At 41.4% G+C, this 15616-nt stretch overlaps 1 protein-coding gene across 3 annotated transcripts in view; it reads right to left on the minus strand.

The window, feature by feature from the left end:
* The window catches only part of RNF144B (ring finger protein 144B), an 83603-nt gene extending 69684 nt beyond the window's left edge, over positions 1-13919 (minus strand). Inside the window, exons 1-2 of one of the 3 annotated variants that reach the window (XM_012534381.3) lie at positions 13246-13913; positions 1060-1263 (exon numbers count right to left, since the gene is read on the minus strand). In XM_012534381.3, the coding sequence (XP_012389835.1) occupies positions 1060-1227 (168 nt within the window). In that variant the 5' untranslated portion in view covers positions 1228-1263; positions 13246-13913. Of the gene's footprint in view, positions 1-1059; positions 1264-13245 lie in introns of all 3 variants that reach the window. The other 2 variants (XM_012534380.3, XM_012534378.3) reach the window with 2 other exon arrangements.
* Between the last annotated feature and the right edge of the window lie 1697 nt (positions 13920-15616).

Here is a 15616-nt window from a genome sequence, read left to right on the forward strand (position 1 = left end):
CAGAGTAGCTATATCTTACTACTTTTTCATTTTTTCATGAAAAATTTACCAATTTGTTATTTGAAATTTCCCAATTGGGGATGCAAACAAAAATGTGTTGAGGCCCGATGTGGCCCACAGGCATCAGTTTACAATCTCTTGTTAAGGCCTCAGGTCAGAGAGTACTGCCACCAGGAATCCCCCTCCCACTCCTAAAGTGAGTGAGGCACTCCTGCAGTATGTTACGTCTAGCCATCCCTGATTTCACCAAACTCTTGTATAGCTCCTGCAATGTGTCCATCTTTTCTGTGGGGAGTATCTTACTTATCTTTATATTCCCAGCATCAAGTGCCTAGCACAGAGGAGGAGCTCAAAAAATGCTTTAATAAATGAAAATTTGAACAAGACCACCTGGTTCACACTTCTAGTAGTCCCCGTGAACCCATCAGTCCATTTCCTATCTTTGTTCTTTAACCAACCAGCCTTCAGGGATACATGCAATCAAGGTCACGGGCCTTGATACCAAGTGCCAAACTAAAAGAGACAAGCCCACCCCTGCAGATCTATAGGGTTATATTTGTTATGAGGAATAAGCAGCATTCGGCATATTGTGAAAATAGGAAAAAAATTTAAAAAGGAAATTCGACAAAGTAAAACAATTGTATACCATGTGCTTTGTAGGAGACGAGCAAGTACATGAAAGAAAATTCAGCAAATTGCTACCTGATTTCTCCATCATTCAAAACACTTGATGAGCTTCTTACAGATGATAGTTAACTAAGGCATGTTTAAAATGTCTATTTTGTTCCTTAGCTAGAGCTTTAAGAACAGAAAGATGCTGCTTATTCAACCAATAATTCAACTTCATATACGTGTTACACTTTGCCTAAACCCCAGTAAATATCGGGTTTACTATTCAAGATAGTATTTGGAATCATATCCAAATGTGGAATTGCGCTCCCAAGCAGAATCATATTGTAGCAAACTTTGGCTTCTCGGTAAGTCACAGAAGTATATCCTGTATTTTTACAATTCTTCCCTTTGTATTCTCTCATGATGAAAGCATCAGGGTAAACTTACAGCTGTGCAGAAGATGCACCGGCATTCCTGGAGCGTGGTCATCTTGTCCAGAGACTGTTCACACAGGCAGAGTTTGCAAGTGACGAGGGGGGCCAGAGCTAGGTCTCCAGGTGTGGGATTTTCGGCAGCGGTCATGGTGAGACAGTGGAGCCTACCAGCTGAGCCCATCAGCCTGTCTTCAGCGTTCTTCAGTCTCCTCTATCCCTACAGAAAGGCCCAAAGCAGAAAATATTATATTCATTGATACAGCTATTGTTTAACCAACACATCTGGGCACCAGCAGGGCAAATCCTCACCCTCAATGATCTAAGTGTACAGTAAATGCACTTCTAAGAACCATGGATTAGAGAGCTTATCACCTTGGCAACCTATTCCTAGACTCCTGAAATGTAAGGTGACCTCACTGTCCTGACTCATATCAAGTCAACTATGGAAATTAAAAGACTACTGTGAACAAACACACCATTTAGGAATCGCATTGCTATGATCAATTCAACAGATTCAAAAAATACTTAAAAAGAGAATGTCACTCAAAAAGTTAAATATAGAATTACCATATGATCCAGAAATTTCACTTCTGGGTGTACACCCAAAAGAATTCAAAGCAGGGACTCAAACAGATACTTGCACACCGATGTGCACAGTAGCATCATTCACAACAGTCAAAAGGTGGGAACAATCCAAATGTCCATAACGGATGAATGGATAAACAAAATGTGATATAAACGTACAACGGAATACTATTCAGCCTTAAGAAGGAATGAAATTCTGACACATGCTACAACAGGGATGAACCTTGAAGACATTATGCTAAGTGAAATAAGCCAGACACAAAAGGGCAAATATTGTATGATTCCATTTATATGAGGAACCTAGAACAGTCAAATTCACAAAGACAGAAAGTGAAAGGGGACTACCAAGAGCTGGAGGAAGGGCAAACGGAGAGTTATCACTTAATGAATACAGAGTTTCTGGCACGATGAAAAAGTTCTAGAAATGGATAGTGCGATGGTTGGACAACATTGTGAATGTACTTAACACCTCTGAATTACAGTTAAAATGGTTGAAATGATAAATTTTGTTATGTATATTTTACTCCAATAAAAAAAATTTCAGGGCTTCCCTGGTGGCTCAGTGATTAAGAATCCACCTGCCAATGCAGGGGACGCAGGTTGGAGCCCTGGTCTGGGAAGATCCCACGTGCCACGGAGCAACTAAGCCCGTGCGCCACAACTACTGAGTCTGCGCTCTAGAGCCCGCCAGCCACAACTACTGACCCGTGTGCCACAGCTACTGAGCCCTCACGCCACAGCTACTGAAGACCGCACGCCTAGAGTCTGTGCTCCACAACAAGAGAAGCCACGGCAATGAGAAGCCTGCACACCGCAACGAAGAGTAGCCCCTGCTCGCCGCAACTAGAGAAAGCCTGCACACAGCAACAAAGGCCCAACACAGTCAAAAATAAATTAATTAATTAAAAAAAAAATTTCAATAAGGTGTCAGTGTTAATTGTGTTCCTTCACATGCATTATTTCATTTAATGTTTTGCAACCACAATGATTATTTCCTTCATTTTATAGATGAATTGAGGTCCTGAGAAGTTAAGTAATCTGCCAAAGTTCTCAGAGCTTATACACGGCACAGCTAAACTCAAACCTCCATCTTCTGAGGCCAAGTCCAGTGCCTGGTCCATTACCCAAGAACTGCCTCACAAGTGGATACTATGTGGAGGGATGTAGCAGGGAGAGAGAGAGATATAGGAATAGGGAGGGAAAGAGAGAAAGAGAGAGAGGTGAATTCCATGACTACGGCTATCGTAAGATCACTGAAGAATAAAATTTGTCTCTACACATAGCATGACTATAGGAAAGGATATTTCTACACCGAAAAATAAAAATTATAACCGAAGCCCTTCCACTAGATTGTTTTTATTCAGAATATCTTTAAAAGAGGTAAGATAATTGTGAAAATAATTTCCCTACATATACATAGTTTATATCACATCAAGAAATTTCATGTTCTGATTAAATAAAAGCAAAATCCTTAAGTTCTTACTATTTTAACAGAGTACGGCCAATTCTAATAAATTTGGCCATAGAAATAATTGTATCCTCTCCCCCCAGAAGAACCAGACTCTCTTCCTCCCAATTTTTGGGCAAAAGAAATTATTTTACATATTCAGCATCTGTTATACAGCCCCACAGCGACTTAAGTCTCCATATATTAGTACAAAAGTACTAAAATACGGGAGAAAAAACCAGATTAGATTAGAAAGAAAAAAATCTATGAGATCTAATTGCACTAACTTTCTCAGTGGCACATCAGAAAGAGTCAACAGTTTCTAACTCTAGTGCCCTGAAGTGTTTATGGTTTATCACCTACTCCTTAAGTAGTAGTAAAAGACTTGACCAAAAATAAATTAAATAGGAAGCTAACCAATGACTGGCTTCCAATATGATAGATGTTTCTCGGGAAAAGACCAATATGGTTCAAGACACAGTATTCTTATTCAATTAACTATTGACGATCTATCATCCAATAGCAAATTAAATTCAAATCAACCTACACATCAAATCCAGGATTTTAAAGTTAAAAAAAAAATCCCTTTAGGGTCAATTAGGGGTAAAAGTGAATGATTTTACTTCTCCCCTGTTCCCAGTTTATACTTAACACAACTATCGCCTGTTTTCTTCTCCAAGACTCCTCCGTTGATAACATACATCATCTTATCGAAAACGTCTTTTCATCTCTATTTTCCCAACACTGCTCATACCACATATTCTGAGTTATTTTCCCCCTCAAAAAAAGAAATCCCAAGTCACACAAGAAGAAGAAATGTAGCCAGTAAAGGCTTCCTGTGTAGGGAAGATGGGAAATGACACAGGCCAGAAACATCCCACACCACAAATGTCAATTACACTAACAGCCCATTTGGAGGAAGCTGTTGAGAATAGATAAATCCTGTTGTCCCAGCCTAGGCAAGAGAGCAAGGTATTCTTCAAGAAAGTCATTTTTTTCTCACAATCTATTTTTCAGAAGGGGACATTTAACAGGCCAATGTACTTGAAAAACAAAGACATAAAGGGATACTTCTTAGAAGGTTATCTCTGGGACTTCCCTGGTGGCACAGTGGTTGAGAGTTTGCCTGCCGATGCAGGGGACATAGGTTCGTGCCCCGGTCCGGGAAGATCCCACATACCGCGGAGTGGCTGGGCCCGTGAGCCATGGCCGCTGAGCCTGTGCTCCGCAACGGAAGAGGTCACAACAGTGAGAGGCCCGCGTACCGCGAAAAAGAAAAAAAAAAAAAAAGGTTATCTCTTTGAAATAGTCTTCTTTTGAAGGCAGGGAGAGAAGTTGTGTGAATCAAGGACATCTGAAACGTAATCTTGTCCCTTGCAATATACATAAGTTTTTACTCAGTTTGTGAGTTACATGCCTATAGGCTATGAAATCAAAGTTGTAAAAATATAAAAATATCACCTCCAAAAGTTTTCTCCTGCCCCCTTTATTTATCATTGTTTTGTGTGCGCGTGATTAAGAGCACTTAACATAAGCTCTACCCTTGGCAAATTTTTAAGTATACAATACAGTACTGTTAACCACAGGCACCATGCTGTTCCACAGGTGTATACTTACTTCTCAACTCATCAAATTCTATACATTAAATATGTACACTTCTTGGTCTGTCAATCATACCTCAATAAAGTGGCTTAAAATTTATACATATAAATTTAAACTATATATATATATTCTTATAACATAAAAACTTTTTACAAAGCAGAGACCAATTTTGTTTAAAAAAAAATTCCAAGCATTCCAATCAAGGCAGAACTTGTGACTGAGACAGAGGAAAGAAGTCACATATTTCATCTCTTTGAGAGCTGAACAATCCAAAATAATTCTTCAAAACGAAGTGATTTATCTTTCTGTCTACCAGAACCCCAGTTCCCCAAAGTGATAGCTTTTGAATATTTTTAAAGCAGTGGAATTTTATAAAAACAAAATCTTAAGCACCCCGCCTTTGGATAACAGAGATAAGGTAGACTAGCGCCAGTTGAAACAACACGGGGAGACCCCGTCCAGGTACCCTTGACTTTCCCTTCAGCAGCCTCCCAGGCACCGTCATGGAAGGCTTCACCACGCACAGTTCGAAACCAGCCCTTTGGTTTTCACTCTGGGCAAAATCAGTAATGAATGTTTTAGAAATAAATGACACACAGTAGCACTTCATAGAAAAAGAGTAACAAACAAGAAATCTGTTCACCATTGATTCATTAGAAATTGAGCCCTTCAAGTAATAGTCTGGGGAATCCCGAAGTCCTCTAAACGAATCTCCCCCGCACTTGAGATGTTTGTGAATGGCTCCAAGGTGTCCTAGTGTTTCTTCGTTTATGTCTTAAGATTCACTGGTCTCGGGCTTCCCTGGTGGCGCAGTGGTTAAGAATCCGCCTGCCAATGTAGGGGACATGGCTTCAAGCCCTGGTCCAGGAAGATCCCACATGCCATGGGGCAACTAAGCCCACGAGCTACAACTACTGATCCCACACTCTAGAACCCACAAGCCACAACTACTGAAGCCCGCGCACCTAGAGCCCATGCTCTGCAACAAGAGAAGGCACCGCAATGAGAAGCCCGCGCACCGCAACGAAGAGTAGCCCCCGCTCGCCGCAACTAGAGAAAGCTCGCATGCAGCAACGGAGACCCAACACAGCCATAAATAAATAAATAAATAATAAATAAATTCTTAAAAAAAAAAAAATTCATTCCTCTCTACAACATGAAACCACCACTGGCAGAACTATCCCCCCACCCAAACTACTAAACTAAATGCCAGGAAGCATAGAGGGGTGGCCAGAAGATGACCAACCACACACTCGCAGTTCCTCCTGACCTGCTCACGGAACCAACATCCTCGTAGGTACACTGACAATACACACACTCCCCTCCAGGTTTCCAGAAAAGTCTTCCTTCCAGAGAGCCAGTAACTCACTCTTACTGGCTTGCTCAACTTGTTTTGCCTCACACTTCACATTTTACCTAAAATAAGAAAGTGACTTGAATATTCCATCCTCCTGCTTGATTTAAAATGGTACCAATTATAATTACTTTTACAGTTATTACAAGTGCGACTGAGCCTCTTTTTGGATGTCAAGAACCCAACGAGAAAAGAATTTTGGTAGCGAATGTAAGAGCCATGTTGCAAAGAAGAAAAACGTGACAAGCTAACTTCAAGTTCAAATGTTCTAAAGTTGGTGGCAGGGTTGAGGGTGGAGTGGTGAGGGCAGGCTTCACCCAGATTGTAGAAGTCTCACTTGCTTAACTATAAGTAACCACACAAGAGGACAGATTGGCTGGGGCATGCAAGGAAGGAAAGCCACTCTAAAACATCTGATTTTGCACTAAATTACCGGGAAAGGGGAATCAGCAGTTCTGCCTACTCTGAGTGTCTCTTACCCTACAAAGTATTCATTATATGAGAAGCAACCACCTTCTGATAGGAAAGAACAGGACACTTTTTCCCTCTTGTGTTTTCATTAGAATTGCCAAAGAAAGGAATACTTCAGAAACGGTGCTGGAAAGCTCAGGATGTATAAGGAATTTTCATATTCTGCTGGCGGCCTGAAAAGGCAATCTGCTCCAAAAACGCAGTGGGTGAGAGAGCCAACCTTCAAAGTATTTTTAACTAACGTAGTTTATATCCGTTTCACTACCCAAAATCATAGCTGTTATTCCACTGCACAAAGATAACATGATTGGAGAGGATAATGTTTTACTAGGATACTTGTCTAGTTATTTAGGAATTTTTACACCATCTGTAAAAACTTTAAGATTTAGATAAATTGGTAAAGCACAATTAAAGGGACTAAGAGAAAAAGAAAGTTAATACAATGAAACAGCTGGATGTTACTTATGTAATAGAAATATTAATTTATGTAAAAATCCAGTTGATCTGTGGTGAGGGGTCTTAATTCCAGGCCATGATATGAAAGTCTAAGAGTTACTCAAGAACAAGGGACAAAACAGAAGAGACACATGAATGTTCTCAAAATGTTTACATGCCCCTGCAAGACACTGAGTCATCCCTGCAAAGTATTCATAAAAGGTATGAATGCTTCACAGTGACAGGGAGCTAACAAAGGGAAGCGTTTTCAGGAAGAGTAGGTAGTGGGGAAGGTAGGGCTGAAGTGCTGCCTGTATAATGGAGAGACATTCTCAGGAAGCAGAGCAGAAAGAAACAGTAATCCGAAGGTCCCACCTCTGCCTTGTTGGGAAAGCCCTCCCAATATCAACTAAGACTGACATGTTAGGCAACCAGCCCAACACAATCCAAAAATTAGTATTTTGTTGACCTTGGCATTTCTACCCAATGCAATGATTTATTTCACTGCTGGTTCACGTTCTTGACCAAAGCTATTAGTGACTCAAATGGTACTGACTGAACCTAAGAAAGTGCTGACCATCATCAGCCATTAGCCACTTGCTGAAATTCTACCCTAATACAGTTTGGAATGGAAGGTAGACCAGCTGACTGGTAGAGTACCAAGGGCTATGGACATTGGTGGTAAGTGAGGCAAGGGCTTATGCAAACCTCCATACTGGCCAGTGTTGTAGTTCTACTCCCTTACTACATCTTTGACCCATTCTCTGGCCATTCATCTGGCCACTCAGGGACTAGATGAACCAGTGCACAACCAGTAATATCAGAAAAACAGTTCTAATACATGCCTTGAGAGGGCGAGAACAAACGGGAACACAGGCAGCCTCACTAGTAATCACAGAAATGGAATTACTCAAGTATATTTTATGTCTATTTAATTGCTTTGTAAAAGAATGAGTAGATGCATGGCATCACAATAAGATACTTCATCATTATTTGAAAACAATAAAACATATTAGAAACTATTTTCTAGTACAGTCGTCCCTAGATATCCATGGGGGATTGGTTTCAGGATCCCTGGCAGATACCGAAATCCTCAGATGCTCAAATTCCTTTTATAAAATGGCCTAATACAGTTGGCCCTCCGCACCCGCGGCTTCTGCATCCACAGGTTTCACCAACCACAATGTAGGACCCACCAATATGAAGAGCTGACTGTAAAAACAAACCCAAGAAATGCTTAATTCTTAGCAATAATGGAGGTAAATATTCACCTACTCAGGCTTTGTGAGGTGGTAGCATTGCTGCAAAACACTGTTTATCACTGTGATAGGAAAGGGAACTTCGGTTTTCTTCCCCACTGTTTCGCAGCTTCATTCAGGGGAAATCAAGAGATGAAAAAATATTCAGTCTAAAATTCTTTTAGTTTTAACATCTTCATCTCAACAGGTTCCAGGATGTCAATAAGATTATAACTCTGTAACCTGGAGACCCGGTTTCTTCTAAAAATGGAACTGATATGCAAATATATCGCTACTAATTTTTTTGTGGGCCAAAAAGACAGATACTCCCTTAGGAGGGGAATCTTAAATATTACCAAAAACTGTTTTCTAGGCAGTCTCTTTGCTATTTGAAATTACGTAATGAATAAAGCCCATTATTTTAATAAGATCTATTTTTTCTAGCTTTATTGAGATATAATTAATACAAAAAAATTGTATAAGTTTAATGTATACAATGTAATGATTTGATATAGATATATTTTGTGAAATGATTACCATAATAAGGTTAGTTAACACTTCCATCACCTCAGTTACCATTTTTTTAAGATGAGAATAATCAGATCTAATTTTTATATTTTTTCCTACAAAGTACATAGGAGAAATATATGGAAAGACATATGAGATCACGACCAACAAAGTACATGATATTGTGATAAGCTAACTCTAAACCTTACAGAGTACAGGGCATCTGGGATGTCAAGTTTTAACATTTACAAAACGCCTATCCTTCTAAAAAGCACGTTTCTTTTTTCTTGCCTTCTTTCTGTATTCTCATTACCACTGAGAGGTAAGGCCCAGGAGGCGGAAAACCATTCCCAGCTTTCCTAACAATAAAAACTTATCAAAGAAGGTAGGAGTGAATATGAGAATAACAGCTCAATGATATTTTGGGCATTGTAATTTTACATTCATCATTGTAGGTCCCTCCTCAACACCACCGCTGTGCCCTGCCCGCCTCTTATTTAATCAGTGGGTCCCTTGCCTCCCACAATTACTCATACAGCCCTGCTGAATAATTGCCTTCTCCCTGCCTGGCATAACAACAAAGCTCAGAGGCAGGAAGGAACGCCACTTACAGGCAGGTCAGACAATGATGTAATTAACAGATCAAGGAGAAGTGTTATTTCAGAAAGCCCCATTGAGCAAGAGACAGGCTGCATTCCTGGGTTATGACACTACCAAGAAACTACAGTGCCTAAAGAACGAATATCTAAACCAAAATGTTTTCTCCAAATGAATAAAAGCATGTGTAAATATTACGCTCTCCTGTGAAAGTTAAAAGTTGTATACAGACATTTTATAGACACAAATTTAAAACCAGTGTGGGAAAAGAACTCCTCCATCCCACACCAAGCAAGGTGCAGGGCGTGTATTTTTGTACATCTTTGCCAAATGAGTTTCTCAAGGAATCAAATACAGAAAAATGCAAAACGCAGAAAATAAGGTCAACCCACAAAGAATTGAACTCCATACGTTAGGTGCTATGGATGGAAAGGTGATTAAACATAGTCCCCACTTATAAAGCATAAACTGGTTGAGGAGGCTGTCAACAGACAGGTTCATATAATCATACACAGGACAATTTGTGGGTTTATAGCTTCAGCCACAAGTCCAACAAAAAAGAGAAATGAGATAGTCCTGTTCTATCTTCCCAAGAATGACAAAGAACCAGTTGACTTAAGGTCTGAGACTCAGACTCATGACTGCAGAGGAATTAGAAACCACTGAGACATAGCTTTCAAAGCATGTTCTTTTTTTTTTTTTTTGGCGGTACGCGGGCCTCTCACCGTTGTGGCCTCTCCCGCTGCGGAGCACAGGCTCCGGACGCGCAGGCTCAGCGGCCATGGCTCACGGGTCCAGCCGCTCCGCGGCACGCGGGATCCTCCCGGACCGGGGCACGAACCTATGTCCCCTGCATCGGCAGGCAGACTCCCAACCACTGTGCCACCAGGGAAGCCGCCCAAAGCATGTTCTTTAATAGATACCACAAGCCATGTGATCAGAAGTATCCCCAGCTATGAATAAGAGAAGTGTATTTCACTTATATTGTTGTGTTTTCAATTCAAGCAAGGGAGCCAATCACAGATGAGAAGTTTCTCATTTCATGTTGCGAAAGCACTGATCACTTTCACTCTTTAATGTACAGTTTTCCATTTTTTAATAACTACTAAGGTATAATGCATTGGGTTTAGGAGTATTCATCCACCAAGTAAAGAGCAAATGCCAATGTTAATAAAAATAAAATGTTAGTGCAAGACCTCCCACATATGCCTAAAGGTGAAAAAACAAATTTAAAATTAAAATAATGAAATAAATTAACTTAGATGCTCTTATGCCTCTTTAAATTACTTAACACTCAGGTGACATCAGGGAAACATTATCAAAAAAAAAAAAGCCCAAAAAACAAAAACATAATTAAAAGGACAAACATCAAAGTATTTTTCATTCTCAGGTAAAAAACAACGTGAATTAAAATTACTATTCTTGTCCAAAGTCACTTTCACTTCCAAGCTTATCCAGATTCTTTCAAGGCAGAGGCTACATCTTATACATCTTTATATACTCAGCCTCTAATCACTCAATACCACAGTAGATAACTTCTCTCATGTACATGGAGGAGAAGAAATACTCAGGGCCTGATTCTCATCTGGATTCGTTTCCAGCAAGTCAAAAGCTGAAAATATTGATAATTTGTTATAGCTAAGGCACTTCAATAAATTAAGGCAGGCATCCCTGAAAAAAAGTCTAAGTACTCAAGAGCAGTGGCTGCAGATACCAGCTCCCCAAAGCTCAGCTTGGCCCAATTCCCATCTCCGAAATAATCAGTTGCACAAAGTAGGTTTAGTCCCCAAACTGTCTGGACTTTGTTCCTCCACCAACATCTGGGTTCAACATGATTCCTGACCTCTACCTCAAACTAGAGATTTCAAACACTAAGAACCTCACTCAACAGGAAAGTAATACCATAAGTCAAGGCCAGGGGAAACACAGAAGCCAGGACCAGCAGAAACAGTACAGGGAAATGATTCTGATGTCCTTAAAAATGTTCCTAAACATCTAAAATATTGAAACAACTTTTCAAAAAGGAAAACTTAAATATAAATTTCTCAGATTAAAATATTTGTATCATTCAAGAGAAAGAGAGTTTCCAGAAAGCTAAATGGTCTTACCATTTAAATAAAATGAGCTTTTCTCTTTCTGATAGAGCATACTTTCCCCTCTGCTGTAGGGTTTGGCTCTGAAAACCTGGATCATAATCTGGGAGACCCAAAAACTAATTATTATGTTTAAAAAAAGACATGTCTTAAACTGACCTAGTTTGGAAGCCTGGATGCCTTTAAATTGCCAATGAACTGAAACCATTCATGAGAATGGGGCTTTTGAATGCTGAGAATGTTCTTTGGGGCTCAGCACAAAGATATTTGGCATAGGTGACTGTAAATATTTGTAAAACTCTGGGTAAATGGACAGTGTTTGACCACACTCAGAACTCACGTCCAGCACAGTACTGTAGAAGCAAGTTATCTAGGGTGATTGGTTTGGGGGTGGGGCGGGGCGGGGGTGGCTGTTGGTTGAGGGGTTTTTTGTTTGTTTGTTTTAAATAAAAAGCCAAGCAATTCAATTCTGCTACTTGACATCTTTTTACATTTTCTGTACCTTGAGTTTGTTTACTCATCAAGACAGTTCGACTTTATTTTCTTTCCCACTTTCCTAACCTTATGCGCAGCACAAAGAATAAAATCCCAGTCACAGGTGTGCAAAAGGGAAGACAGGAGTTTTATGAAAATGTGGCCTTGGACTTCCTAATACAATTATCTCCATGTGGCCTTATGGATCTGATATAGATGTCTTCCTTTTTCTCGCTCTCTCTCCTCTTCAAGATAGCTTCAGAAATACTGAAGGGACTGTTACCCATGAAAAGGACTAGGGTCGAAAAGGGAGGACAGAGTAAGGAGGAGGGACCAGCAGAGGAATTAGATGTGAAAGGGACTGGGGACCAAGAGGCTCATCTCAGTGAAAGCTACAGCAGCCAGATACTTTAATTAGCCAGCAACTCAGTGAAGACTGGTTGGGTTCCTTTTGCCTCTTACCCACACCCTAAAAACTGAGTCATCTCAAAGTTCATTTATTTTGCTTCTGGGACTAGACTCCCGCAATCGGCTGCTTCAGAAACGTTAGATACATTGTTCTTTAATTCATACCTGGCAACGTTCAAATAAACCTCCAGAAATGCCAGTTCAGAAAAACACTGCTAGTCCTATTGTGAGCCCCAGCTAATGTTTTGAAAAGATATGTGCTGCAGACAGAAATAAGAAAGCGAGACTAGTGCAAGCGTGAAGACAGAGAACATTTTTCCAGAAAGGGGAAATCATTTCTGAGAAATCCAAATGTGAGAAGTATATGCTTCAGGAGCAGACTTACAGCAGAATCCCTGAAACTAGTAAGAAAAACAAAAGGTACCCTGGAAGGGGTAAGCTAAAGATACCCTTAGTCTGCTGATACAGGAATTGGTTTCATTTTAACTTAAACTTGGGAACAGCAATATAAGATCAGAGTTTCACCCTGTTTTATCAGCAGTTACACGGCAAAATAAACAGCATAATATATGACCAAGATCCCACAGATAATAAAATATCTTATCCATATCTAGGTATGTCAACGTATTGCTGTGCATTTCCAAATAGCAGAAGGCAAACATCTGATATTATGCCAAGTTTGGTCTCCGCTGAAGACACAGCGAGGTTTGATCTAATCTGGAATTTTGCAATACATTCTGAAGAGACTGTTTTATTAGAAATTAAACTCGTTTCTTTTTACCTTTACAAAGGTATCTATTTTTTAAAGTTAACAGGTGTTTCAGGCATTCAGAACGAATTCAGTTCTGTATGTTTAAGCACTGGAGGCAGAAAATAAAGCTAAAAACCATGGTATCAGAGATAGTCTCTCGTCCTTTTTTCTTTTCTTAGTCCAACCCCACTGCTGTCTTGCAATGCCTGCAGCGTTTAAAAAGCTCGCTAAACCTACCTGGCAGGAGAGCTACGTTCTTCCCCGCCGCCGGGCTTCTCAGCAGACTCCCTCGCGCTCACCGCCAGCCGGGGCTGCTCGCACCCCGGGGAAGAGGAGTTGTTCCATTCTCTCCCTCTGCCGCTGACAGCTTCGCGCTCTGTAGGACTGCACCAGGGCTCGGGCTCCCAGACCTACTGGGCCGGAGGAGGAGTACCTGTAACCGCCTCCTGCCTCGGGGCACAGCTGCGATGCCCGTGAACCTTGCAGAGCGTGGGGATCCGCACGCCAGCAGCAGCCCCAGGAGCCGCGCGTTTATTTATACAGGAAGCTCAGGCGCGGCACTTCCTACTTCCCATCTGGGTCGCTCTTCAACTGCAGGTGATGGTCTTAACCCTGTCTGAACCCGGCTGCCAGTGCGCCCGAGCAGTCCCGCCCTCCTGCACTCGCTCCACTTAGCAGGACCTCTCTCTTGTCCTTCTTGGACGGCTGCTGCAGAAATGCCGAGCAGGGTAGCCGGCAGCAGCCCCTAGTGTCCTTCCTTCTGCCCAGACAGGGGCACTTCACCTACTGGCTCTCAGAACTTGACGCTTCTCTGCACGCGTCCTCCCAGGACGCCTGTCTCCCTCCTTCCCAGCTCTTTAAGTCTCTTGTTTCTACTTATCACAACCCAGACCTGCCTTCCCACCTTGCCGGAAAACTGTTTCTGTAGAAACACTTCCCATGCATGTTTCATCCAAAACACATGTACTTGATTTGTCCTTTTGCATCTAATGATAAAATTAGATCGCAGGCAAATCAAATCAGGACAGTCTCAGTTTACCTCATATAATACAGGCACACTTTTATGAAACAATGATTTTGCTGGAAGTGCTTTGTCAACAAATTATGTGGGGAACTGCTCAGTAACCTAACAGGTTGTACTCCAGCTAAAGAAAATGTAACAAAGTAATTCAGAAGCTGTGGGGTACTAGGATGCGCCTTCCTCACTCCAAAACCTCAGACACTTAGTCTGTGTGATGTTTATAACACATTACATACCTACTCACTCCCTACATCCGCCAAAGGTCACAATCACAGTCCCAACTCCGTTGAACATTCCCATTTAGAAACGTGGCTCTTCCAATCGGGAATCTTTCTGTGCTCACTCTCTACCCTCACTCTGCTTTTGCAACCACAGTCAGGAATGTGCTGCCTACAAGGAAGGGACTCACAGCCCTTTGTGGAAGGAATCTGAGCATGCCAGTGAAGTATCAGCAGTAGGCACAGTGCCACAGGACGCAAGCAAACTGCTTCTCGGCTCTCCACGTTGAAGAAAACCTCGAGGTCAAAGCCAAGTGCCGAAGCACACAGTGTATCTCTGTGTATGGTGGTAGACAGGCAGGAGGACCAGTCCACTAGTGGGGGAGGAAGGGAAGGAGGCCGAGGGAGATAAGATGGTAAGAAAACATACAGTGGGGACCCAAAATAATAGAACTGAAGGATATTTGAGCTTGACAAGTCCTTCTAGCTAGTTTAGTCCAGACACCTAACTTTAAAGTCCAGACACCTCACTTATGTCCAGGGAGATTTAAGTGGTCGGCTTGAACCAGACGGGGGCAGAGCTGGAACGACACCTAAAGCTGTGTTAGATGAGAAAGGTATTTGTTAATAAAAACCACCCCACGGATGTCTAACTTCAAATTTAACAGTAGCTTAGGTTCTGGGATAAACAATCTCAAGATATTTTCTTGGTGTAGTGACCATTGTGGATGGACAGGAATCAGGAAAGATAAAGCACGTTCTAAGAGGTTACTTTATTCATTAGCGTCAATACAAAACTTTGGTACCTTAAACCAAAGTTCAACAGAGTCCACGTTTTCAATTACCATGCAATGAAGTTATAATCTCTTGTCAACAGGATAAGGGAAGAAGCTATTGCTAATATGAATGAAAACATGGGTTAAGCAATAATCACGCTGCCTGTTGCTGCAAATGGCAGATGGGAAGAAAAATATATTGTATAATTAAATAATATCAGCACTGATTATTTTCAAGTTTATAAAATCTGCATGCAAATTTTTTTTTTTTTTTTTTTTTGCGGTAAACGGGCCTCTCACTGTTGTGGCCTCTCCCGTTGCGGAGCACAGGCTCCAGACGCGCAGGCTCAGCGGCCATGGCTCACGGGCCCAGCCGCTCTGCGGCATGCGGGATCTTCCCAGACCGGGGCACGAACCCGTGTCCCCTGCATCAGCAGGTGGACTCTCAACCACTGCGCCACCAGGGAAGCCCTGCATGCAAATTTTCATAGACCTAAATAAACATATAGAACACTATAGTATTACGTGAACAACTCTTTCAGATCTGGAATAAAATACATAAGAAAAAATTTAACCAAGGAGGTGAAAGCTCT

This window comes from Orcinus orca, chromosome 10 (genome assembly GCF_937001465.1).
Source record: "Orcinus orca chromosome 10, mOrcOrc1.1, whole genome shotgun sequence".
Taxonomy (NCBI): Eukaryota; Metazoa; Chordata; class Mammalia; order Artiodactyla; family Delphinidae; genus Orcinus; species Orcinus orca.